General features: G+C 58.6%; 1 protein-coding gene across 5 annotated transcripts in view; it reads right to left on the bottom strand.

Moving 5' to 3' along the window:
- CCDC57 (coiled-coil domain containing 57) overlaps nt 1–23,365 on the bottom strand; it is a 102,124-nt gene that overhangs the window by 57,837 nt on the left and 20,922 nt on the right. For all 5 annotated transcript variants that reach the window (XR_007459024.1, XM_049635422.1, XM_049635423.1 and 2 more), the window contains 9 exons: nt 23,030–23,131; nt 21,511–21,668; nt 21,338–21,412; nt 17,683–17,883; nt 13,858–14,016; nt 9,682–9,844; nt 8,918–9,046; nt 1,595–1,817; nt 782–934 (listed from right to left, as the gene is read on the bottom strand). Coding sequence is in view for 4 of the 5 variants with exons in the window: in XM_049635422.1 (XP_049491379.1) it covers nt 782–934; nt 1,595–1,817; nt 8,918–9,046; nt 9,682–9,844; nt 13,858–14,016; nt 17,683–17,883; nt 21,338–21,412; nt 21,511–21,668; nt 23,030–23,131 (1,363 nt within the window). In the remaining variant the exon portion in view is untranslated. The remainder of the gene's footprint in view (nt 1–781; nt 935–1,594; nt 1,818–8,917; nt 9,047–9,681; nt 9,845–13,857; nt 14,017–17,682; nt 17,884–21,337; nt 21,413–21,510; nt 21,669–23,029; nt 23,132–23,365) is intronic.

Here is a 23,365-nt window from a genome sequence, read left to right as displayed (position 1 = left end):
AACAGGTAAAGAGGATCATTACGTGATGCTATCAGGGCCGGTCCCCTCTTACAAACACAGAAACTCTAAACGTGTATGCAACCAACAACAAAGCTCCAAAACACAGTAAGCAAAAACTGGCAGAAGCATGATAAAAAACAACCATGTATTACAGCAGGAATAGAAAGGAACTTCCTTAATCTGGCCCTGTGCCCCAAAAAACCTTTAGCGGCTTTAAAGTCAAATGTTGAAATTTTTCTCTGGAGTCAGGAAGAAAGTCAGCCATTACCAACACCATACTGGAGATTCTGGCCTGGAAAAGTAATATAAGGAAAAGACACAAAAGATGCCAGCACTGGGAACGCAAGCAGGCCCCTGGCTGGAGACGAGCTGATCTGTAGGTGGAGCATCCCACTCCTTCACCTGCCTTCCTACACAGTCAGCCCCAGAAACCAGCCGGTGGGACGCGTCCATCCCCCTAGAAGGGCTCTCCACTGGGCCAGCGCCCAGCCGGGCAAGGGGGTGTCTGCGTGGCGCCAGAGCAGGGGTGGGGCAGGGAGGTGCCCACCCGGAGAGGTAAACAAGTGTAAACACTTTGAGAATGGGTGGCATGGGGACCCTTGCCTGGGTGCCGGGAAGGGGCGGGGGGGACCTGTAGTCTGCGATCTTTCCTTGATGCGTGCGTTTGCATTTTGTGGACTTTCTGGGGGTTTATATTTCAATTAAAACAATGTAAAACAGATGCAGAAACCAGAGTGTTCCTGGAACAAAGCATTCAACAGGACAAGACAAGGACTCTTACCAGGCACTTCGGCCAAGAGGTGGACGCTGGCTTGAACGTCAGAGTGAGATGAGGACATCTTCGAAGGATCTAACACATCTTCTACCTGTCCTTCCAGGGTTTTAAATTTATGCTTCAGATTTCTGATTTCTGTTTCGAGGACCATGATGTAATCTGCCGCAAAACAACCCAATAAATACACCGGCACACGCGTTACGCTCCCCTCGCCCGTCACAAGATAGGGGCTCCCTCCCGCTGTCCCGCTCTTCCCCCCGCCCCGCCTCCCACACCCGTCCTGGCCCCAGTGCCCCCCTCCCCTCTGGTGCCGGGCGCGCTCTGAGGATGGCTGCGCCCCTGCGCTCCCTCAGACCCATGAGCCTGCGTACACGGAAGCACGAGTCTCAGGCGTGGAGTCGTGAGCTGGCGCCCTCCGCTCAGGACCGCTCCGGGGCCCCTCTTAACGGTGCACAGGAGGGGTGGGGGGGAGCCCAGCTCCGTTACGGCACAGGCCCCGAGGAGAGGCCTGGTATCCGCCAGCCTGCACAGCCCGCCTCTTGGAGAACACAGTGCCCACTCCCCTCCCCATGCAAGTGGCCTCCAGGCTCCAAGTGCCAAGTACACATCCTTCCCTTCTTTCTGCCACTTTATCGATAAAAAGTTGCTGTTCTATGTATAAACGTGGACATTAAGATCCCTTCCTTTGGAGGAGAAGCCTCTATCATACTCTGAATTCGTCAGAGCGGATGTTCATCTATGAGACTCCAAGTGAAGCATGTTTTGGACCCACTGGAGATCTGTCCCCTCCCCATTCTCCCTGCCCCCGCTCCGGCTCACCAGGAGCCGCGGCCTCAGCTGCTGCCTTTGGAAGGGGCTGTGCGGGGTCAGAGGCCTGACCCCCTGACTGCTCAGGAGGAAGAACCTGGTCGTTCAGGGTCTCCATTTCCTCCCTCATCTCCGCAACAGCACGTCGTAAGCTTGCGTTTTGCTCCTGGAGCCTCTGGATCTCACTAGATGGAAAACTTTCACTTACTTCTTCTTCACGATGCCTTAGGAGCACCTGTCAAGCACAAAAAGAAAGAAAATGGTTACAGCTACAGAAGAAGCCCACAGGCGCGCCTGGCTGGCTCTGCTTGGGATTCTCTCCCCCCCGCCTCTGCTGCCCCCCCCCCCCAAATAAATGGATAAACATAAAAGTCCCTTAAGAAAAAAAGAAGAAACCCACGGTTTGCTGCCCATCCAAGGCTCTGCCCACCCATCTGCCCTCCAGGCTGGGGGAACCTTCCATCTAGACTGATGGGGCGATGAAAGCCCCCTCCTTCCAGGTGTCACAAAGACAAGACTGCTGCTCGCCACCGGGAGCGCTTACTGAGAAATCGGGGGCCCCTTCCCTTTCAGTCGCAAAACCGTCAGCCACCCACAGGGCGGCTGCCGTGGAAAAGACGCAAGAACAGGTGCCGGCAGGGAGAGAGACGACGTGGGACCCCTGCCCGCTGGGAAGGTGAACGGATGCGGCGGCCTGTGGGTGAAAGATGGGGCGCCGCCGCGGAAAATCGCCTGGCGGTCCTCGAGAGATTAAGCGCGGAGGTGATTACACGACCCGGCAATTCCACTTCGAGGCGTATGCCCAGAGAACCGAAAACGTTATGTCCACGTGAAAACGTGTACACGCACGTTCACGGCAGCAGTCTTCACGGCAGCCAGGGTGCGCAAACGCAAATGTCCACCGATGGACAGACACGTGGGTGAATTAAAGACGTGACACAACAGAGAGTACGAAGCCACACAAGAATGCAGTCTAGCGCGTGCTACAACACAGACCAGCCGTGAAGATGCTCCCAGTGGTGCCCGCGACTTCGATACGGTTGTAGGTATACATATGCTCAAGGGTTTGAAGAAAAACAGGAATGTGAAAGGAAGAGGAACAGGAGATAATTTGACAAGAACACAACGGCCTCTGCAGAGATGAGAAAGATATTATTTGAAATAAGAAATTCACTGGAGGGGCCCCTGAGGGGCTCAGTCAGTTAAGCGTCTGACTCTCGATTTCGACTCAGGTCACGATCTCACCGTTTGTGGGTTCAAGCCCCGTGTCAGGCTCTGCACTGATGAGGTAGAGCCTGTTCGGGATTCTCTCTCTCTCTCTCCGTCTCTCTCTCTCTCTGCCCCTCCCCTGCTCATGCTCTAAGTAAATAAACTTAAAAAAAAAAAAAAATTCACGGGGCACCTGGGTGGCCCAGTCGGTTAAGCGTCCGACTTCGGCTCAGGTCACGATCTCACGGTCCGTGAGTTTGAGCCCCGCGTCAGGCTCTGTGCCGACAGCTCAGAGCCTGGAGCCTGCTTCAGATTCTGTGTCTCCCTCTCTCTCTGCCCCTCCCCCGTTCATGCTCTGTCTCTCTCTGTCTCAAAAATAAATAAACGTTAAAAAAAAAATTAAAAAAAAAAATTCACTAGAGAGGCGGCCTAAGACCAGACGTCACAGGAGAAAGGGTCAGTGAGTGCGGATACACAGCAACAGAAAGCATTCAGCCAAGCAGAGGGGAAGGCCAAAAAGGCCTGTTGACCCCGAGAACAGCATGGAGCCGGCTCAGGGCAAGGACCCAAGAACCCAGATACAGGAGGCAGAGGACATATTGGCCAAAATATCTTCAACGTTTATTTATTTTTGAGGGAGAGAGAAAGCACGTGACAGAGAGCAAGCAGGGGAGGGACAGAGAGACGGAGACACAGAATCTGAAGCAGGCTCCAGGCTCCGAGCGGCCAGCACAGAGCCTGACGTTCAGCTCGAGCCCACGATCCATGAGATCATGACCTGAGCCAAAGTCGGACGCTTGGCCGACGGAACCGTCCAGGTGCCCCTGGCCAAAATATTTTCAAATTTGATGAAAACAAGTCCACAGACCCAAGAAGTCCACTGAAACCCAAAGCAAAATAAACACAAAGAAAATCATACCAAAAAGTACATCATAATCAACTTGCTAAAAAATCACAGATAAAGAGAAAAAAGGACCAGAAAAGCAATCCGAGGAACACAGCATATTAGGTGGCATGCACAGGCGCAAATACGAGGTTTCTGCCAACTTCTCACAAGAGCCACCGGGAGCCCCGAGACACAGGAAGGAAAAAGCCCTACCGCCTCGGAATCCTACAGTCAGTGCCTGTGTCCTTCCAAACGACAGCGAGACAGGCCGCTACCTTTGACCACCAGGATTCACCGCAGCGGGACCTGCTTCTGGCTGCAAACAACCAGAAAATCAGACGAGTTCCAGGAAGCCAGCGTCTGCCGCCATGCCAGCACAGGACCGGGGTGCCCGACACAAGGGGGCAGGTAACTGAGCCCTGCGGCCTGGCCTGGCCTGCATGAGCCCCGGAAGGGCCCCCACCTTCAGGGATGTGCACTTACAGACCGCGCCCGCTTCCTTCCCTGCAGGGACCCCCCACCCCCCAGACAGAGCCTCCTCCCCTGCAGGGCCCCCCTCCCACAGACAGCGCCGGCCTCCTCCCCTGCAACCCCTCTCCCTGCCTGCCGCCGCTGACCCTGCGAGCAGGCAGGTGGGCCGCCCCAGGGTGCCATGGGCGCGCGTGCGCGCGCGCGCGCACACACACACACACACACACACACACACGGTAGTTCCTCACTCTCCGGCTGGTGGCTGGCCCCCCTCTGCTTGCACCAGGAGGGCTCTGGCCAGCCCTGTGGCACCTCACTACCCAAGAAGGTGAGCTGCTACCGAGCTCAGAGGGAGGCACCCACGTGCCTGTGCAGCCTTAGGGTGACAGGTGCCAGTCACCTCAGCAGCCGCTGGGAAGAGGAGGGCCACATGGTAAAATACACAACCATTTGTGAAGTGTCTTGAAGAATTACAATGACATGAAACATAATGATTGGACAAATGAAAAAAAGGAATCCCAGTTATACAGCACAACACAGACTATACAGAAACAGCACGTGCACAGGGACACATACCGAGATCCAGAGAGAGCAGTAACTAGAAAAACACCAGAGGGTGCCTGGGTGGCTCAGTCGGTTGAGCGTCCGACTTAGGCTCAGGTCATGATCTCACCGTCCGTGAGTTCGAGCCCCGCGTTGGGCTCTGTGCTGACAGCTCAGAGCTTAGAGCTTGCTTCGGGTTCTGTGTGTTCCTCTCTCTCTGTCCCTCCCCTGCTGATGCTCTCTTTCTCTTTCAAAAACGAATAAACGTTAAAAAAAAATTTTTTTAATAAAAAAAATAAAAAAGAAAACACCAGAACGCCTGCACGGTGCGACCATGTGCGACCTCCATGTCCTCAGGAGTGGTAACACGCCCCCCACGCCCCGCGAGCGGGCTCCCCCAGCTGGTGCCAGCAGCGGGCCAGGTGCTGGGTCACAGGCCCCCTTTAATGCTTCGCAAAGAGCCCGCATCAGATGCAGGAAGTGACGCTCGAGTTAACGAGGGGTGACCCGACCACCACGCTGTCCGTGCTGCCGCCACGTGCTCAACCCGCCACCCTGCTCCAGGCACTCGCTCGCGTCTCACAAAAGCGCCACGGAGGCCACGAAGGCCACACGGGAGCCGAGCTGGGCCCCGGGTCCACCTGGTCCCCAAGGCCACTCCCCTAAACTGAAACTGTCGAATTCCCGCAGTGGCCACACGTTCCCTCTCCTTCCAGAAGGAAGCCAGCTCTTCTACTGAGCGCGGACCCAGCTTTCCCACACCCCTCGTCGAGGCGTCGAGGCCTTCGCGGGCTCTGCTCTGCACCTGCCCTGCCTTCCAGCCCCGACTCCTCCGCCCCCCGCTCGCCGCTCACACTGCTGACAGGAGGGGCGACCTGTTTTCCTGCTCTCGTGCCCGCCACGGCATTCCGTGGCTGCCGGGCAAAACCTCACAGCTGCTCCCGCGCGGGCACGACAGCAGAACCCGACGGCCCTGGCGCTGGCCTGGCCCCGCTCAAACGTCCCTCCGCCACACGTGGGGCAGGGACCACCCTCACAGGGCCTTGGCTTCCTCGTCTATGAAGTGGAACGACAACATCAGCCCCAAAACCCCCGGGCAGCCCAGCCAGCTCCAGGAGGCACGACCTCACCTGTGACGTCGCGTGGCGCCAGAGCCTCCGTGGCCCGGGCTGCGTTCTCTCCCCTGCAGCTCTGCACGGGGAGGGCCTGCCCTCTGGAGCCTGGGAATACCACCGGGGGCGTGACCGATGCGGTCCCCGCTGAGGCCCCACGCGCACCTCCGTGCCGAGCGGTGCCAGTGGGAAGGGGCCGCCACACAGGTAAGACGCAGCCGGGCGGCACAGCGGGGACCTGATGGCTCATCCCCCCGACTTTTCCTTAGAGACCCCGCCCGCTGCCCCTGACCTCGTATTTGCCCAGGACCCGCCTCTACGCCCGCGAGGCAGCCTCGGCACCGACGTGCTGACACCCACGAAGCGGGAGCACAGGCGCCCCGCCTCCTGCAGGGCTCGCATCAGAGGCTCATCCCACCGTGTCAGCCCGACCAGCGTACAGCTCCCACCCCCGGTCCCGGCTCTGAGACCTGAGACCGCGGCGGCACGCCAGCTGACGCCTTGCGCACAGCCCTGGGGCGCGTCCCGCCGCGTCCCGCCTGCCTTGGCTCCCGGCCCCCGACACGGGGTCAAATGTGTGCGCGTTTGTGGACAGGAGTGAAGGGTTTTCTCGGCGTGGCTGGCGGGCTACAACCTTCTCGGCGGGACTCCCGGCGCCCAGCCCGCCTCGAACACCAACCGCGGGCTGAGTGCCGTCCTCGGAGGGCACGGCCAGAGGCCCCGGGTCCCCCCACCCCACTCCGCAACGAGCACGGGCCACCGCCGGCGAGGACGGGAGCTGCGCGCTGCGCACCCACGGCCTGGCCCACGTGGCCCTGGTGCAAGAAGGCGGGGCCCGGTCTGCACGCCCCCCCCCCCCGGGGCGTCGGGGGCTGAGACGGCGGCGGGTGGGAGAGGCTGCCCCGCTGGGAAGGTCTTCCCGAGCACTTCCGAAGCTCCGTCACCCGGCTCCGTCACCCGGCACAACTGGCTGAGTGACTTTTCGTGAAGGGACGGAGGTCAGACTACTGAACAAACGGCCCTGGGACCAGGAGGATGGGGTCCGAGGCAGGGTCAGGCCGGCACCTTCCCGTGTGGGCTTTTCCCAGACCTCCCAGCAGCCCGGCGACACGGCTTCCCTCAGGGGCCCCGAGGCGAGCCCCACAACGGGCCGGGGTTCGCTACGGGGCACACGCCTCAGGCTGGGAGCAAACCTCGGAGACTCTGGTGAGACTCCTTCCTCCCTCCTCCAGCTTCTAGTGTTTACCAGAGAACCCTGGTGTCCCTTGGTTTGGGGCCACGCCACTCCCACCTCCAGTCTGTTGGCGCGTGGCCCTCTCCCTGCGTCTCTGTCTTCCACGTGGTGTTTTTTATCAGGAGGCCGGTCATATTGGATTAGGGCCCACCCTGCTCCAGCGTGACCTCGTCTGCACTGGTTACATCCACACAGACCCTATTTCCAAGTAAGGCTGCATCTCAAAGAGCTGGCGGCTAGGACTGGAGCCTGTCCCCTCGGGGCCACCGTGCAACCCACAGGCATCTCAGTCAGCGTCAGGCTCTGGCCAGCTATCCGTCAGCGAGATCTGTGTGGGGAGAAAACGGCCACGGCTGTATGTCAGGTGGCTCAGACACCACGGGTGAAGCCGCGTGTCTCTGGGATAAAGTCTAACCTGTTAGTTCTGACCTCCCCGGAGAGACCCAGGCTTCAGTCACAAAAGAGCCCTTTGCTGCACCCTGAGATATCCTCCTGGATGTCTGATGGCACGCTGAATTCTCCAAAGTCGGCACCAAAACCGACAAAGCTAGCAGGACAGGAAGGCTTATTTACAACTTTTTAAATGAGGAAGTGATCTGGCTCTGGGGCCAGCGACGTGGCAGGAAGGACACCGGTGTCCCCGCCACCCGCTGATCCTTCCCCACGGGCCTTCCCACGCTGTGATGCCGAGGCCTGAAGAAACCTCCGCCTCCAGACCACGTTCTCTCTGGGGCAGAGGCTCCTGCCCAGATGCCCACACAGACACGGGATCCGTTTCCTGCGTTCTGACAATTCTCACGAGTGACCATGACAGAATCATCAAATGTCCCCTCTGACTCTGTGGTAGAACCTAAAACCCTTGAGACAAGTAGAGGTCCTGGCTTCTGCACACAGGTTAGGACAAGTTACGGATACCCTTTTTCTTTAGTGATCTCTGTACCCAGTGTGGGGTTCGAACTCACGACCCTGAGGTCAAGAGCTGCACCCTCCACCGACTGAGCCAGCCAGGTGCCCCAAATTGCCAACATCTTAACACCGGTTAGAAGCGAGGTCTACAGACATGTGGCCACTGCATCATCTTAGAGCAAACCTTGCCCACCCGGGTCCCTACAACCCGGCTAGAAGTCCAAGCGGCTGCTGCCTTTGGGGTGAGCAGGGGGCCAACGGGAAGGGGTGCGGCCAACTTTCCAGGGTGACAGACATGCTCTGCATTTTGTTGGAGGGCTGGGCCCATGGGTCCTTCACGTCAAACTCACTGACCTGTGCCCTGAAGGTCTGTGCGTTTCGCTGCATATAAAACAAGAAACAAGAACTCTTCACAGGCCTGGAGGAGTCTTCCCCCACCAGCCCCTCCTGCTCTCGCCGCCCCAGCCTCAGGCTGCCCACCACCCCCCCCCCCCGACCGTGGCCCTCGGGCATCCGGGCTCGCAGCCCAGCTCCGCTCCTTGCACACTGTTACGCGGGGTCCCTGCGTCTCTGGGGCTGCGGCACCGGCCTCGGCGTCAGAGGACCCAGGGCCACAGACGAGGCTCTCGGGCAGCACCCGGATGGCGGGATGGCGGCACACGGCGACCTGCCGCGACAGCTCCGCGGATGAAACACGACCTCACGCTAAGCGTCTGCGCGGTGTGATGTCCGAAGGCGGGGTCTGAGATTTCAACGTGGGGTCCGCTTGAAATCTGGACTCTGAGTCCAGAGTCACCTCAGCTCCTTCAGGTGTCAGACTGGCCCCCGTTGTGCCGACGCCTGAGGAGACCGGGTGCCGCTGGGACCGCTCTCCCACCACCACGGCTGGGGGGGCGGGGGAGGCGCAGAGGAGGGCTAGGGAGGGGCGTCCCCGGGGGAGGCTCAGGGCAGGGGGCGGCCGTGCCGACCCGCACCTCCTTCTCAGGAAGAAGCCCGCGTGTCCTCAACGCCTGCACGGCCTGGTCTCTCTCAAGGGTCAAGGCCTTCAGCACCACCTCCTGGTCACACAGCGTCCGCTCTGTCTCCTGGAGCTTGGCAGCAACCTGGGAGACACGGGGGAGTCGGTTCGTGTCGGAAGAGTCACGAGGCTCCTGGGAGCAGAGAGCAGGCGCGTGAGGGAGCGGCCCCCCCGGCCCAGGACCAGGCGGCGGTCGGGGCTGGCCGGGCGGCAGCATCAGGCTCGGGGTGCGGCCCTTTCCGCCCGGTCCCCTGTGCACAGGGGGCAGGGATCCTCCTGGCGCTGTTTTCTTAATGGGAAACAGGCTGACGCCATAAAAAATAAAACAGCCGGGGGGCCTGGGTGGCTTAGTCTGTTGAGCGACTGACTTGATTTCAGCTCAGGTCACGATCACACGGTTTGTGGGTTTGAGCCTCGTGTTGGGCTCTGAGCTGACAGCTCAGAGCCTGGAGCCTACTTAGGATTCTGTCTCTCTCTCTCTCTCTCTCTCTCTCTCTCTCTGCCCGTTCCCTGCTCACGTGCATTCACTCTCTCTAAAAGAAACAAACGGGTAAAAGGCTGGTGGGCAGGACAGGGACACCTTCCGCTGCTGTAATTTTTGTTGTGAGTCAAACTGCTCGGCGGGGTTCGCGAGCCCAGAGCCGCCTCCCCCCCCCCCCCCCCCCCCGCCACCGGTGCCACAGCGCAGGAGGGAGTGCGAGGGCCACGCGGGGCACAGACCTGGTCCCGCGCGGCAGTCAGAGCCTGCAGCAAGTCCTCAGACGCGCGGTAGTGGTCCCTCTCGCGACTGTCACAGCGGTGCCGCCAGTCCAGCTCCAGCTGCACCTTGTCGCGGTGCAGGCACCGCTCCCGCTCCACCGCCGCCAGCAGCTGCTGCTTGTACCTGCGGGGACGCCGACGTCCTCCTGAGGCCCGTCCCCTCGCACGTGAGAAGCAAAGGCGTGTGGCAGGTGGCAGAGCGCGGGGAGGCGCCACCGCCCGCACTCGGGTCCCTCCCGGGGCCCCGCTGGGCCGGCCCGTGTTGGCCCGCGCGTGCTGACACGCGACGGTCTCGCGGCACGGCAGCCGGGACGAGTCTCTGCCGTGTAGACACGGAGGATAAGTGGAGTCTACGGGGAGCCTCGGGGTCAGGGCCGGGCAGACAGCAGGGACGCCCGGGAACCGAGGAGACCAGCAGCACGGAAGATCAACCTCAAGAAAGAGAAGAACCAAGAAAGAGAAGGGAAGAAACGAACAAACTTGAGGAAAAGCACGAAAGCTGCCTCCACTGGAGAAGGTGCGAGGGTCCTGGAGCCGCGGAGAGCGACCCCGGAGAGCTCGGGGGCGTGTGCAGCACAGAGCGCACGGAGCCGCAAGGCCAGAGAGAGACCTCCGAAAGCCAGCAGCCCCACGTCCACGGAACGCGGGTCTGCAGAGGTCCCAGCGGAGGGGACACAGGAGGAAACCCGGCGCCATGGGGGCACGCGCGTCCTTGGGCTGGAACGGGGCAGCGCACGCCGTGTGCAGTGGGCACTGGGGGGGGGGGGGGGAGCAAACTTGAGGGTGAGAGAGCGAGCGCCAGCCCGGCCCTGGACTTCTCGCCCGCCGCGCGGCGGGGGCCTCTGCACACGTCTCCCGAGTGTGACCGGGCGAGAGCGCAGGGGACAGGCGGCCCCCGTTTAGTGAGGCCCTGGAAGACCCCGTCCTGCCCGCTGCAGGGGGGCTCCTGCCGGCCTTGCGGAAGCAGCCGCGGGCCGCGCGAGGCCCCGACGGTCGGGACCTGAGGGCGCCGTGTGCAGGCTCTGTGCCGCCACCAGCTGCGGCCGGAACAGAAGGCGGCGCGTGCGGGAGGAAGCGGACAAGCCCCGACGCTCTCCGCACGAGGGCACCGCATTCCGACCAGCGGGCCTGGCGAGAGGCGCAAGGAAGCGAGAACGGCCTGGAAACAAGAGGGATGGGACCGCGTCGTGAATGTGATCGGGAACAGAAAGCAACCACACACGTAAGACGGAGAAAGGTGAAAATGAAAACTCCTCAGCCTCAGTGGGACTGACCGAGGGGATGCTAACGCACGGGCACCTAGGACTCCCAGGAGAAAGGGGGCAAGCAGAGAAAGGCCGGTGGAAACCGCGGCAGGCGACACACGCAGAACCTCACCTACAGACACGAACAATCAAATCACCACAAACCAACGATAAAGGGAAAAACACGAATCGGGAGGAAAAGGCACAACACGTGTGGAGGAACAAAGGGTGCCTGCGGAACCCTCCTGAGAAACAACGAGTGCCAGGAGAGAACAAGTCGTCTTCAACGGGAAGAAAACACCACCAGCCTGGAATTTTCCGTCGAGTAATAACACGCTTCAGAAAGATAAGACAAAGAAATTCGGACAAACGGGCTGAGTGCAAGGCTGCGCTGGGAGGGACGTCAAAGGACGTCTGGGGGCTGAAGAAAGATTACACCTTATGGAAACTTTCAACTTGACTTTTCTCTAATTTCACTGGTTTTTTTTTAATTTTTAAAAATTTTTTATTTTTGAGAGAGAGCACGTGAGCAGGGGAGGGGCAGAGAGAGAGAGACAGAGAGAGAGAGAGAGAGAGAGAGAGAGAGAGAGAGAGAATATCCCAAGAAGGCTCTGTGCTGTCAGCAGAGAGCCCAAAGTGGGGCTCAAACTCACAAACCACAAGATCGTGACCTGAGACGAAACCAAGAGTCAGACACTTAAACTACTGAGCCACCCAGGTGACCCTAAATTTGATTTTTAAAAAATGAAAAGCCATCAGAAATAAATATTGGAAAAAGCATAAAGCTTTTCTTTCAATTTTTGTCTTTAATTAAAGGACATTATCGGATCAAAGCAACAAAAACAACGTATGTAATTATATACGCACACAAAAGTAAATGTTCGACAACAGCAAAGGAGAGTGAAGAGAAACAGGACGTCGTAAGGATTTTGTATTACACACAAAGTGCTAGACATTATTAACGGCAAACTATGCATTCTGTGAATCTTAGAACAACCATGAAATAAATAAAAAAGTTTATATAAGACAACAGTGGAAATAAAATGGAATCCTAAAAAACACTCAACTGTTTATCCATTTATTTATTTATTTTTAAATTTATTTGTTTATTTTTGAGAGAGAGAGAGAGAGAGAGAGAACGAACAGGGGAGGGGCAGAGAGAAAGGGAGAGACAGACTCCCAAGCCAGCTCCCCACTATCAGCTCAGAGCCTGATGCGGGGCTTAAACTCACAAACTGTGAGATCATGACCTGAGCTGACACCGAGAGCTGGACGTTTAAACAACTGAGCCAGCCAGGCACCCCCTCGACTGAGTTTTTAAAAGGCAGAAAAATTAAGGAACAAAAAATACGAGGAAAATATAAAACCAACTGCAGGTTGGCGATTTAAACCCAAACACATCAATCCTGGCATTAAATTAAATGATCTAAACGGTCCAGTGAATGGGCAGAGCTGTCAGGGGAGACAGGAAAAGCAAGACACAGCACGCGCGATCGGTAAGAAATGCACTTGACCTCAGCACAAGTCAGAGTCAGTGCGTGGAAGGGTGTGCACGCAAACACCAGGCAGGAAGCACCCAAGTGGCCGTACTGACATCAGACACAGCAGACAAGCAAGGAGGAGGACTATCCAGAATAAAGACAGCTGCTTCCTGCTAATCGAGGGGCAGTCACCAAGAAGCCACAGCAACCCAGGACACCTGGCTGGCTCAGTCAGAAAAGCATGCAGCTCCTGATATCGGGGTCAGGAGTTTGAGCCCCACGCTGGGTGCAGAGATCACTTACATCGGTAAAACAAGATAAAATAAAATAAATAAAAGAAGCTATAACAACCCTAAATGCAAATCATTAATAAAAGACTTCGTGACTGGGGCGCCTGGGCGGTTGAGCGTCCAACTCTTGACCTCGGCTCACGTCATGATCTCACGGTTCGTGAGTTCAAGCCCCACGTCGGGCTCTGTGCTGTCAGTGTGGAGCCTGCTCGGGATTCCCCGTCTCCCCCCTCTCTGCCCCTCCTCCCCCTTTCGTGCTCTCTCAAAATAAATAGACTTAAAGAGAAGACCGATACAACGGATACGCCTCCAGCCAGACTCCTCCAAAACAAGAGTGGATGTTACCGCAGACTCTGCACACGTCAGAGACGAAACACACAAACACCGTACACGATTTTATGCCACTGAAGTCAACAATTCGACGAGACGGGCAAACTCACTGAAAGACACCAATTCCCCAAACTGAGACAGAACAACAGAAAACCTGCAATAAATGTCCAAATAAATACCACGGGAAGCCAGATGCTGCGTGAGTCCGTTGAGACGGAATCGCGGATGGGGCAGAAGGGACGCGCAGCGGCGGGGCCGGCGCAGGTGGGCGGCGGCCGCGAGGCGGTGAGGACATGCCGGACGGTGGGAAGGTTTCGGGTCCTGACTACAGGCCTGCCTGACAGGTGTTCATGCTGGTCAGGACTGCAACCGCACAGCCGAAACGAGTTTCCTCATATCTAAGCTATTCCTCAAGAAAGAGAACGTGACCCTCACTCCAGGGTTCATCCACTGGATGAGAAGAGACGGGGGTGGGACAGGACACACGGAGAGGTGCTTCCCCACACAGGACCGGGCAGGAGAGCTGCCGCGGCACCGGCTCCAGACCCGACACCACCTCCGGGGAAAGGCCTCCGCTGGCCGCCCCCCATCAGCCCATCCTGCTGGCTCTCCCTTCTCACAACCAGACACTCCCCTTCTCTGTCCTGTTTCTCGTCTTTTCCCCACAATAGGATGTGAGGCCAGAGCCTCGACTCCGTTCCCTTCTGTACCCTTAGCACCCAGAATGGCACCCGGCCCCCACGGGGCGCACAGCGAGAAGAGCATCTCGGGAATGTCCCCGGGGGCAGTCACCTTCCGACGTCCTGCTGGCACCTGGCCAGCTGTGCCTTGAGCTCCACTGCCTCTTCCTGCAGCGCCTGAATCTGAAGGTCCTTGGAGATCAGGTCCTTGGACAGCTGGGCGACCTGGGCATCCCAGCCCGATTTTAGAGCCGACGCCTCTTCACGAAGTCTGCACGAAGGAGGGAAGCTCTGTGAACGTGGGCGTGGAGCTCGCTCGCTCGCTCGCACTTTCTTGTACACGGCGCCCCGAGCACACAGGCTCACACGCGCGTGCAGCCCTCAAAGGGTACGCTGCACACCGGAGTGTCTTCCACGTCAGGGTGGAGACCTCCTTGCCTAGATCAGGAGACGGTCCCACGCGAGACGTATCCACCATCCATGCCACCCACCCAGCCGTCGACTGAGCACCTACGACGTGCCAGGTCCGTGCCAGACGTGCAGGGAAAGGCGAGCCACGGAGGCTGGCGGAGCCTGTGGTCTTGAGGTGGTGCCGTGTGGCTCACCTGGGCCACGCGCACGCAGCCCCTCAACATGGAGACACTCCTACAGGTTTTCAAACTGAACAGTAAAACGAGGTTGTACAGGAACCCCTACGCCACCTGGTAGAATCACTACACTTGGATAAATATCCCAGAAAGAAAAACGACACCTAGAGATACTAACTAGGGAAGCGATAGTCTTGACGCACAAAAGGCCGCCTGCTGTGTGTTCACCCCGTTTGTGGCCCTGGCCCATTTCCTTCCCCATCCTTACGGGGAAAGGCACAGAACCCACACCTCGAGAGGAAATCAAGGCTGACCAGTGGACCTCAAGATTCCGCGGGCTGTACCGCTAACCTGCCTGGAAACAGCATGGAATAAATCTGGAGTCACAGACATTCTCAAAGGAGTAAGAAAGGCTGTCGAGTATACAGTTTCCAGCGTCATTCTTAGCCACAGGAAAAAGTCCGTTTTTCTTCACATACGTTGAACAAATTATTTCTAGTACAATCCGTACAAACTCATATTGACCTCTTACCTAAGACAACCTGTCCTAAGATCACAAAGGGCTGCTAAAAGTTGGAAACCAGTTGAGACACCTGCAGGTGACAGGAGAGGAGGGCTCGGCCCCAGGGCCAAGCTCTGGGGGGCGCCCCTCGGTGTGCACTACCCTGGAGCCGCATCCCCGCGGGATCTGGGCCTCGGCACCGAGTAGTGTCTGACGTGACGGGGGACGTACGCGATCTCCTCCGGCTACGCTGTCGGCCACATGTCACGGAGAAGCTGGACACAGCTTCTGTCATGGACACAGAACACCCGGGACCCGATCTGGATTTCTAAAGTGTAACTGTGCTCATCACCCACCCGCCAGCAACTTTATTCTAAGGGGCAAAGGATGCCAGCCAGCAGGTAAACCGGTCATTGGGGCTTTTTCTGACTTTCCAGGTGGGAAACAGAGCAGCTGGCCGCCCGGGAAGCCACCCGCCCAGGCCTCAAACAACATCAAGAGGCACGTGCCGTATGGACTTCCTCTTCTCCCGGACGCTGCTCCTACCGAGTCCGTGTGTGCGTCGGGCCTCCCGAACCGCGAGAGAAGTCGCCAGAACTCTGGAACTATATTTTTATCTCTTCTCAGTTTCCAGCGAACACCTACCAAGTATCTGAATACCGCGAGGGTTCTGCTGCTCTCCCGAATGTGATCCCGGTTCCTGCTCCAACGTGCCAAGAACAACCCAGCCCCGTGAGGTCCGCACTCTGGAACCGTGAGGATCCACCCTTCCAGGTCCTGGACCCCCGCAGTCAAGCACTCAGGCCCGTGCTGTTCAACATGGGGCCACGGGCCACACACAGCTCCCGAGCACATGGCTGGTCCGAACCGAGATGTGGCTTCAACATTTAGCACCGAAACAATACAAACTATCTCAGTAATAATTTTTGTCAGGTAAAAAATGATTAGTTTTTATACTGATTACTTGTTAATGTTGTGCAACACGACAGTATCTTGGATGCACTGGGTTAAATAATTCCCTCTATCTCTTTGCGCCTCGACCGTGGGCCCTGGAAGTGGCACGGCCTGTGTGGCCTGCCGTGCCTCTCTATCGTGGGTTACATGGCGGCACAGGGCGTGGTCGGGTTCTCTCAAAGCCACCTTGGGGCCACTGCTTCTCGACTGTGGCGTTCATCATCACAAATAGGCCGGACGAAGTAACAAGCCCAAAATACGGGCTGTTTTCGTTGCTGGTTTTCAAACAGCCTCTGTCTCAGTACGAAAGGGCAGGGACTGTCCCGGGCAGCGAGGTCCCAGGCAGCACTGGGCCACAGCACACTCCCTGGGTCGCACGGAGGAACACAAGGAGGGACGCGCTGCAAGGCGAGTGCAGGCAGAAGGAGGCCGGCCCACGGCCTCCACGCGAGGCAGCGCTGTAGATCCCGACAGCGGCCACGTGAAGGGCCCGGCAGAGCCCTCCCAGCAGGAGGGACAGCGGGAACACATTTGCCCATCACGCTGTCCCTTCTGCTTCTCCAACTACTGCTGCGTGCATTGAACAGATCGAACAACAAGACCACACGCTCCACCCAAGGAAACCTTCCTGGATAAGCTCTGACTTCCCTGTATTCTGTGGTTGTCAGAGCCATCGTCCTCCAAAATGGAAATGTAACTCGGCAGAGCCAGAAACATTTCCCAGACAGACAGGAAAAGCCAGTTGCTAAGGAAGGTGAACCCTAGAAGTGACCGATTTAACTGTCTGAACCATCGTCAGTAAACACAGCCTCTTCCTCACTGGCAGCCAGGAGACTGAGTCCAGTTCCAACGGTCCCGTGGGCACACACGCCGGCCTGGACACTGCACAGGCGAACACGGCTGCTTACGTGGCGTGACTTGGCTTAGATGCTGGAGAGAAAAATGGGTTTAAGAAGAAACCAGCTGATGGAGAAATTAGAATCTTTGTGCAAAGCAGCGCATCTGCTGTGGAAAACAGGGCGGTGGTTCCTCCAAAAGTTAAATGCAGAATCACCATGTAGCGATTGACCTTCTGGTATATCCCCAAAACAATTCTAAGAAGAGACCTGAATAGGTATTTGCACACCCACGATCACAGCAGCACTGTTCACAATAGCTAAAATGTGGAAATGAGCCCAATGTCCGCTGACAGATGACCGGAAAAAGAAACTATGATCCCATCCACACAACGGAATATTACGCAGCCATGAAAGAGAAGGGAATCTTTGGGGCTCCTGGGTGGCTCAGTTGGTTGAGTGTCTGACTCTTGATTTTGGCTCAGGTCATGGTCCCAGGCTCATGGGATCCAGCTAAGCGTGGAGCCTGCTTAAGATTCTCTCTCCCTCTGCCCCTCTCCCCTGCTCACGGTGTCTTGAAAGTGAAAAAAAAAAAAAAAAAAAAAAAGGGAGGGACTCCTATCACAGGCTACATGAACGGACCTTGAAGACATCTCAGCAAGTGGAATAATCCAGTCACAAAAAGGCAGGTACTACAGGATCCCACTCACGTGGGGGACCTGCAGGAGTCAAGTTCACAGGGACAGAGAGGAGATGGTGGGCCCCAGGGCAGGCGGAGGGGGGAGCTGGGGTTTAGCGGGGACAGCGTCCACTTTCCGAGACAGAGTCTGGAGACGGACGGCGGTGGAGGCTGCACCCAAGAACGCGCGTGTGCTCCGTGCCCGTGAACTGTGGCTTCAAGTGGTTAGGACGGAAAATTTTACGCTGTGTGTATTTTGCCACAATGACCGCATACGTAGCAACGACACCGTTTCAAAAAAAGAAAAGGACGAGAAACGGTGGAAGACAACAACCAGAGAGCCCCAGGAACGCGCCCGGGCCCGCCCGCCCGCGCTCACTTGTCCATGGCGGCGTCCTTCTCCTTCAAGGCCTCGGCCTGCCTCCGCTCCGCCCCGCGCAGCTGCAGCTCGAGGCTGTCGCCGTGGGCCTGCAACTCCAGCGCCCTGGCCTCCAGCGCCTGCAGCTGCTCCACGTGGGCACCCTCCATAGCCACCAGCACCGCGCCCTTCTCCCGGGCCAGGTGGTCCAGCGCCTCGTGCCTGAAACACAAGCAGGTGCCCCGGCAGCTGGCGTGGGCCCCGCTCCGGTCCCCAGGCACCTCGCCCGCGGTTGCCTTGCCCCTGCTCGTACCCTGGACCCGGGGCTGTCGTGCTCATGTCCTCAGCCAAGGAAGCTCCAGCCGCCCAGCCGCGTGGACACTCGCCGGGTGGACACTGGCCGAGAGGCCCCTGGCCCGACTCTGGAGCTCAGCACCCCCGGAAGAAAAGCCCCGGAAGCCGGGGCTCCGGCAAAGCAGCATCACTAGCACCCTCACCGGTTTTCCTAGCAGCCCCTGAAGGTGGGACGTGGCTGTCACTGTCCACCGGTCCAGGACCCGGATGCCTTCCCTGTGACTGGGGACCGGGGGACGGCGGCCGCTTCTGTCTCTGCCGGGAGACGCCAAACTTACCAGAATTCCATCACCAGAACAGACGCCCGTCTTGACCCCACACCAAATTGGCAGGTGTCGTGTGCACGTCTGACTGGCGACGCTCAGCCCTTTCTATGCTTTTCTTCCACTTGGTTTCAGTGAAAAGTTGAAAGCCCCAAAAATATAAGTCTAGTGGTTTCTTTTAGATTCCACCAGCATCTCCCAGTGAAATGGTGAAGCCTCTCTGTCAGGTCACATTATGTACTTTTCGTTCTAACTACAATCAAGCCTCATCTTACCCACCCTGCAACCTGGTCAGGATTTTCTACCTTCTATCGGCAGAGACACGAACGCACGCTGGCTGCCGTGCCTGTCACTTTCTGGCAGCACATGCCCTTCCCTGCGTCAAACCAGGAAAGTCCGATCGTGACGGCTGGTGAAATGAGTAGTCATTTCCAACTGCACCGCGTGGCCCCATCCTTCCGTCGCCGTGGCCCCATCTGCCGCCTGTGACGCTGCATCATCCCACGGCAGGTTCCGAGGCGAAGCATCCGCGTGTGCCGATAACACGCTTTAAAATGTGCCAAGTATACTAGCGTGAATTTGCCTTCGTCTGGACCGCTTCAGGATGTGACATCTTACGAGGTGTGTCCTAGAATTCTCGGTGTTTCAGTGACACTCCTCCAAACACAGACAAATTCACTTGCTTGGACTGAAAAATGAAGAGATGCGGTCTCGCAGAGCCACCTGACCCGCTAATGGTTTCACAGCGAAGGTGGGTTTTGCCGTTTAGGTGGTCTGGTGAACGTTCTCCCTAAATCTGCAAGCTTGAGGTCTTAGAGAGAAATGGTAAAGCTTGCGACAAAATAAAAACCATCTTACTGTGTAAACATCGTGTTGGCAAACGTGCTCGAGTCACAACATCCCAGCTTCCCAGACACAAAGTGTCGCTGAGTGGAAAGACACCTGGTCTATGCAACGGTCACAGAGTAAGTCTTAAAAAAGCCTCTTATCTAAGCTTCTGGAAACAGAGAACGTGGACGGTCTTGCTCACCGTACGCACACACGTGGCCAGCCACAGACGTGGAGGCGCTGCCCCGTGAGCAGCAGACACAGGACACGATACCATTCCGGACGAGAAGCCAGCAGGTGGATCCAGGCACGTAACCGGAAGGCGCTCAGAGCCCAGGAGATGCGGCAGAGAACCCACCTAGCTGCCCTCTGGCCGTGAGTGTGACGAGGTGGCCAGCCCCACCCAGTTTGCTTGCAAACTGAAGTGGGGACGTCTTGCCTCATGAGAGGGGCGTTCCTAAGGAGACTTTACAGTTTACTTAGTAATTACTGAATTTTATGGTATGTTGTTTTGCAAAGTACGTACTACTATCGTAAGACCTGCACTTAGAACCCTCTCAGAACACCTAAAGCCTGGTGACCCCAGTCAATGTCGTTTTTAGTTTACGTAAATCTACATATTGTTGTTAGAGGTGACGGAGTTCAAATTTCTGAAGTGCAAAAAAATTCATTATATTCAGACAAAGGTCCTGAGGAAGTCAGGTAAAAATGGGAGTTCGGGCAGGAGAAAAAGTTATACGTAAGGCTGGTTCACGTACTTTTAAATCAATGGTAGGGATTGTTTCAATACGTTTTAAACAGTAACCAAACAGTTTTACTTCTTTTTTTTTTTTCAAGAGATTTTATCTTAAAGTCATCTCTTCCCCCAGCGTGGGGCTCGAACTCACAACCCTGAGACCAAGAGCTGCACACTCCACCGAGGGAGCCAGCCAGGGGCTCCTGAACACTTTTACCTCTTGATGCCAACAGTTCTGATATGCTGAAAATTAGGGGCCGCCTGGGGGCTCAGCCAGTTAAGTGTCTGGCTTCGGCTCAGGTCACGATCTCACGGTTTGTGGGTTCCGGTCCCGCCATTGGCCTCTGTGCTGACAGCTCGGAGCCTGGAGCCTGCCTCGGATTCTGTGTCTCCCCCTCTCTGCCCCTCCCCTGCTCACACTCTGTCTCTCTCTCAGAGATAAGTTTTTTTAATTATATTTATTTTTTAAATTATTTCAGTTTATGATTCAAAAGACTCTGAAAGCGCCAAATTCCTCCACGGCCGCCCAAGCCAAAGGCCAGTGGCCCCAGCGCGCCAAGCGAGAGGTCCTAGCACTACCGGCCTACGGGTTCAAGCAAGGCCACGGTCTGCAGTGCCTGTGGCACCCACACGCCACCAGCGGGAGCGCACCAGCGAGGCCCACCCTCTCGGTCGTGTGCGCAGGGCCCGGGCCGAGGTGGATACAGGTCGATGGTGTCTGGAAGGCAGCTCCCAGCTCAGGGGGCTCTAACTCCGGGTGAAAACGGGCAGCACACGGGCTGTAAAGCTTTTCTCCTCTGCGAGCACGTGCTGCACAAACACCACGGCCACACGAATGCCCCCGGGTCGCCCTCGCTCCACAGCCCCCCGCGTTCTCGCTCCCGACTAGCTTCCCCATCGCCACACGCGTGCGTCACATGCAGTCTCGTGCTGCTTCTCCGGAAAAGGGAACGGGAGGCAGTCCCGCAGCAGCTGGACGGCCGGACCCACGCTGCCCCCTCGGGCTCGCCCGGGCTGCTCCCGAGGGCACGGGCTCGCCCAGAAGCCTTGTGCCTTCTCTGCGCCCTCCTCGTCCTGCTGGCCTCACACGCCTCAGCCTGGGCGGGCCACCAAGCGCTTCGTTAGGGTCGCTGCCCCAGGGGGCCCGCCGCCTACCCACTGGGCCACCCCGACGCCCGGCAGGCAGCGGGGGGCGCACGGCCCACACCGAGGTAAGCGATCAGCGTTTCGGCAGGAAGAGGGGGCTCCTGAGAAGCCAGAGGGCGCGGGGCCGCAAGGAAAACGAGAGGCGCCCTTATCGCTACAGTGACGTTTGTTGCTGCGATCTAAAATTAACAAACTGGTCAACACGACTTTTAAGTTTAAAAGTTTTGAAATGCCAAAAAGCCTGAGCACCACTGAGAAAATCCCGAGCAGTGAGTTCAAAGGCCAGACGGCCCAGGTTGATGGCAGCCTCCGCCTGGACCCAACCCCGCGCGCCAGGGCGGACACTCACTTCCTCCTGAACGCCTCCTCCTCCTTCTTCCTGGCCCGCTGCTCCGAGTGAAGTTGGCCTTCTAAGTCCTTGATCCTGAGGCGGAGGAAACGTTAGCGGGAAAAGCAGGGCCCCCCCCCCCCCCCCCCCCCCCACCGCGGGCCCGGCCCCAGGAGGCAGGCGCGGCTCCGCACCGTGCGTCCTTGGCCGCCGCCAGGTCCCTGAGCTCTTGCCCGCCGCGCTGCAGCTGGTCCCGCAGCTCCGAGTTCGCGGCCTCGGCGCTCCGCAGCGACTCCGCGGCCCGTGCTGCAGCTTCCTTCAGGGCCGCGAGCTCCTTGTCCAACAGTTTAACCTTCGAGGGAGAGAGAATCCAAAATGAGGCCGAAACTGGAACAACCTGAGGAAAGAGAAGAAACCTCACGATCCAAGAGGCGACAAAACCGCGAGGCCGTGCTCACGCGTGAGGAGCGCGCAGCGAACGGGCGGGGCGGCGCGGCCACCTGGGCGGGCCCGCGGCCCACTGGCGCCGGCACAATGCTACGGTCGCACCTGGCTTCCTGCCTCATCGGTGAATACTAAACACTCGAATCCAGCACTTAGGCGGAGAGTGGAAGACCGCGCTCCCCACACGCTCCATCTTAGAAGAACCTTGCGGGGCCTCGGTCTCCTCAGCCGTAAGCTGCGGGTGACGTAACGGCTTCAGCGCCCCGATCAGCTGGTGTGTGTCAGCCGCGGCCTGTGTAACAGCCCCGCAGGGCAGACGGGGGAGGGGCGGACCTGCAACGTGCGTGTCCCCGGCCCCACCACCCCTGCCGCCCTCCGCTGACGGCAGCGCCCACCCCACCGCGGAGCCCAGGATGCGGCCCCGCGTGTGCTGCCTGCTGTCTGGCCCGGGACTCCTAGAAGTCACCAGGCGGCCTCGTGAGGGTCCCTGTGGGGCCTTCTGGGGGTGGGGCTGCGGTACCCATGCAGAGGTGCCCCTTGGGGGGCGGGGGGGGGCGCGGCTGGCACTAAGGGAAGAGCTAGGGTCCCGGCCAGACGGTGAGGTTGGGCTGGGCCCTGCCCGGCCTAGACACAGCCACGCAGAGCTGCCAGGGTTCTCGGGGCCCCTGGCTGACTGGGTGCTGCCCCCTGGACCGCGGCACCGTGGGAAGGCTGGCGGCCTGGGAAGACCCTCACTGGGCACTACGGCAGGGGTCTCTCACAGGCACCTGCTGAACGCCCACGCGGTGTAACCCACACGGGTGGCGGCCTCGGGCCAGGTGCCAGCCCTGCTTCCCGCTCCCCCACGCCACCTCCCACTCCCTCAGGGCCGGTCCCTGCGTCCGTGCCAAAGGCCGGGCGTGCACGCTAGTGTGCCCCAGCAGCACCTGGCTGGTGTGTTAAAGAACCCACGTTCAGGAAGGGCGGCCAGCACCCCGGCCGGGGGCAAGAGCCGCACACGGACCCCAACCACTGGCCTGGCCTCCTCCGCCCGAAAAGGATGCGCACCACCCCCCACCGGCCCAGCCGAGCTCGTGGAGCACACAGGTGGATGGCGGGGGGTCTAGCGGGGATCGGGGGGACAGCCTACCCGGGTGGGAGCCCACTTCCCCAGGCAGGGGCAACCGGAGCAGTGGCGCCAGCCCTCCTGTCGCATCACCCCGCCGCCCGGCCCAGAGGCGGCCTCCCTGCTCCCGAGCGGGAACTGTCATGGCCCGAGGGCCGCCGCACCTTGAGCTCGTGTGTCAGGACCTCGTTGCTCATGCGGTCAGCCTGCAGGCGGAACTCGTGCTCCCTCTTCTGCGTCTCGGACTCCAGCTCCAGCAGCAGCTCCTGAATCAGGAAGGGACCGCGGTGAGAAGAGGCGGCGGTACCCAAGCAGAAATCACGGCCACGACCAGGCGCCAGGCAGGCGGGCCCGAAGCCGGCAGGACGCAGAGATCCTCCCTGGTGGCAGGGGCGCCACGCCAGCATCGGAGACACGGCCTGTCACGCTCGTCTAAAGCACCTCAGCGGGCCCGTGGTGTCAGATTGCCTCGACGGACGTGAGCACCCGCTGAGCCACTG

This window comes from Panthera uncia, chromosome E1, assembly GCF_023721935.1.
Source record: "Panthera uncia isolate 11264 chromosome E1, Puncia_PCG_1.0, whole genome shotgun sequence".
NCBI classification, from domain to species: domain Eukaryota; kingdom Metazoa; phylum Chordata; class Mammalia; order Carnivora; family Felidae; genus Panthera; species Panthera uncia.
This window is presented reverse-complemented; position numbering and strand designations above follow the sequence as displayed.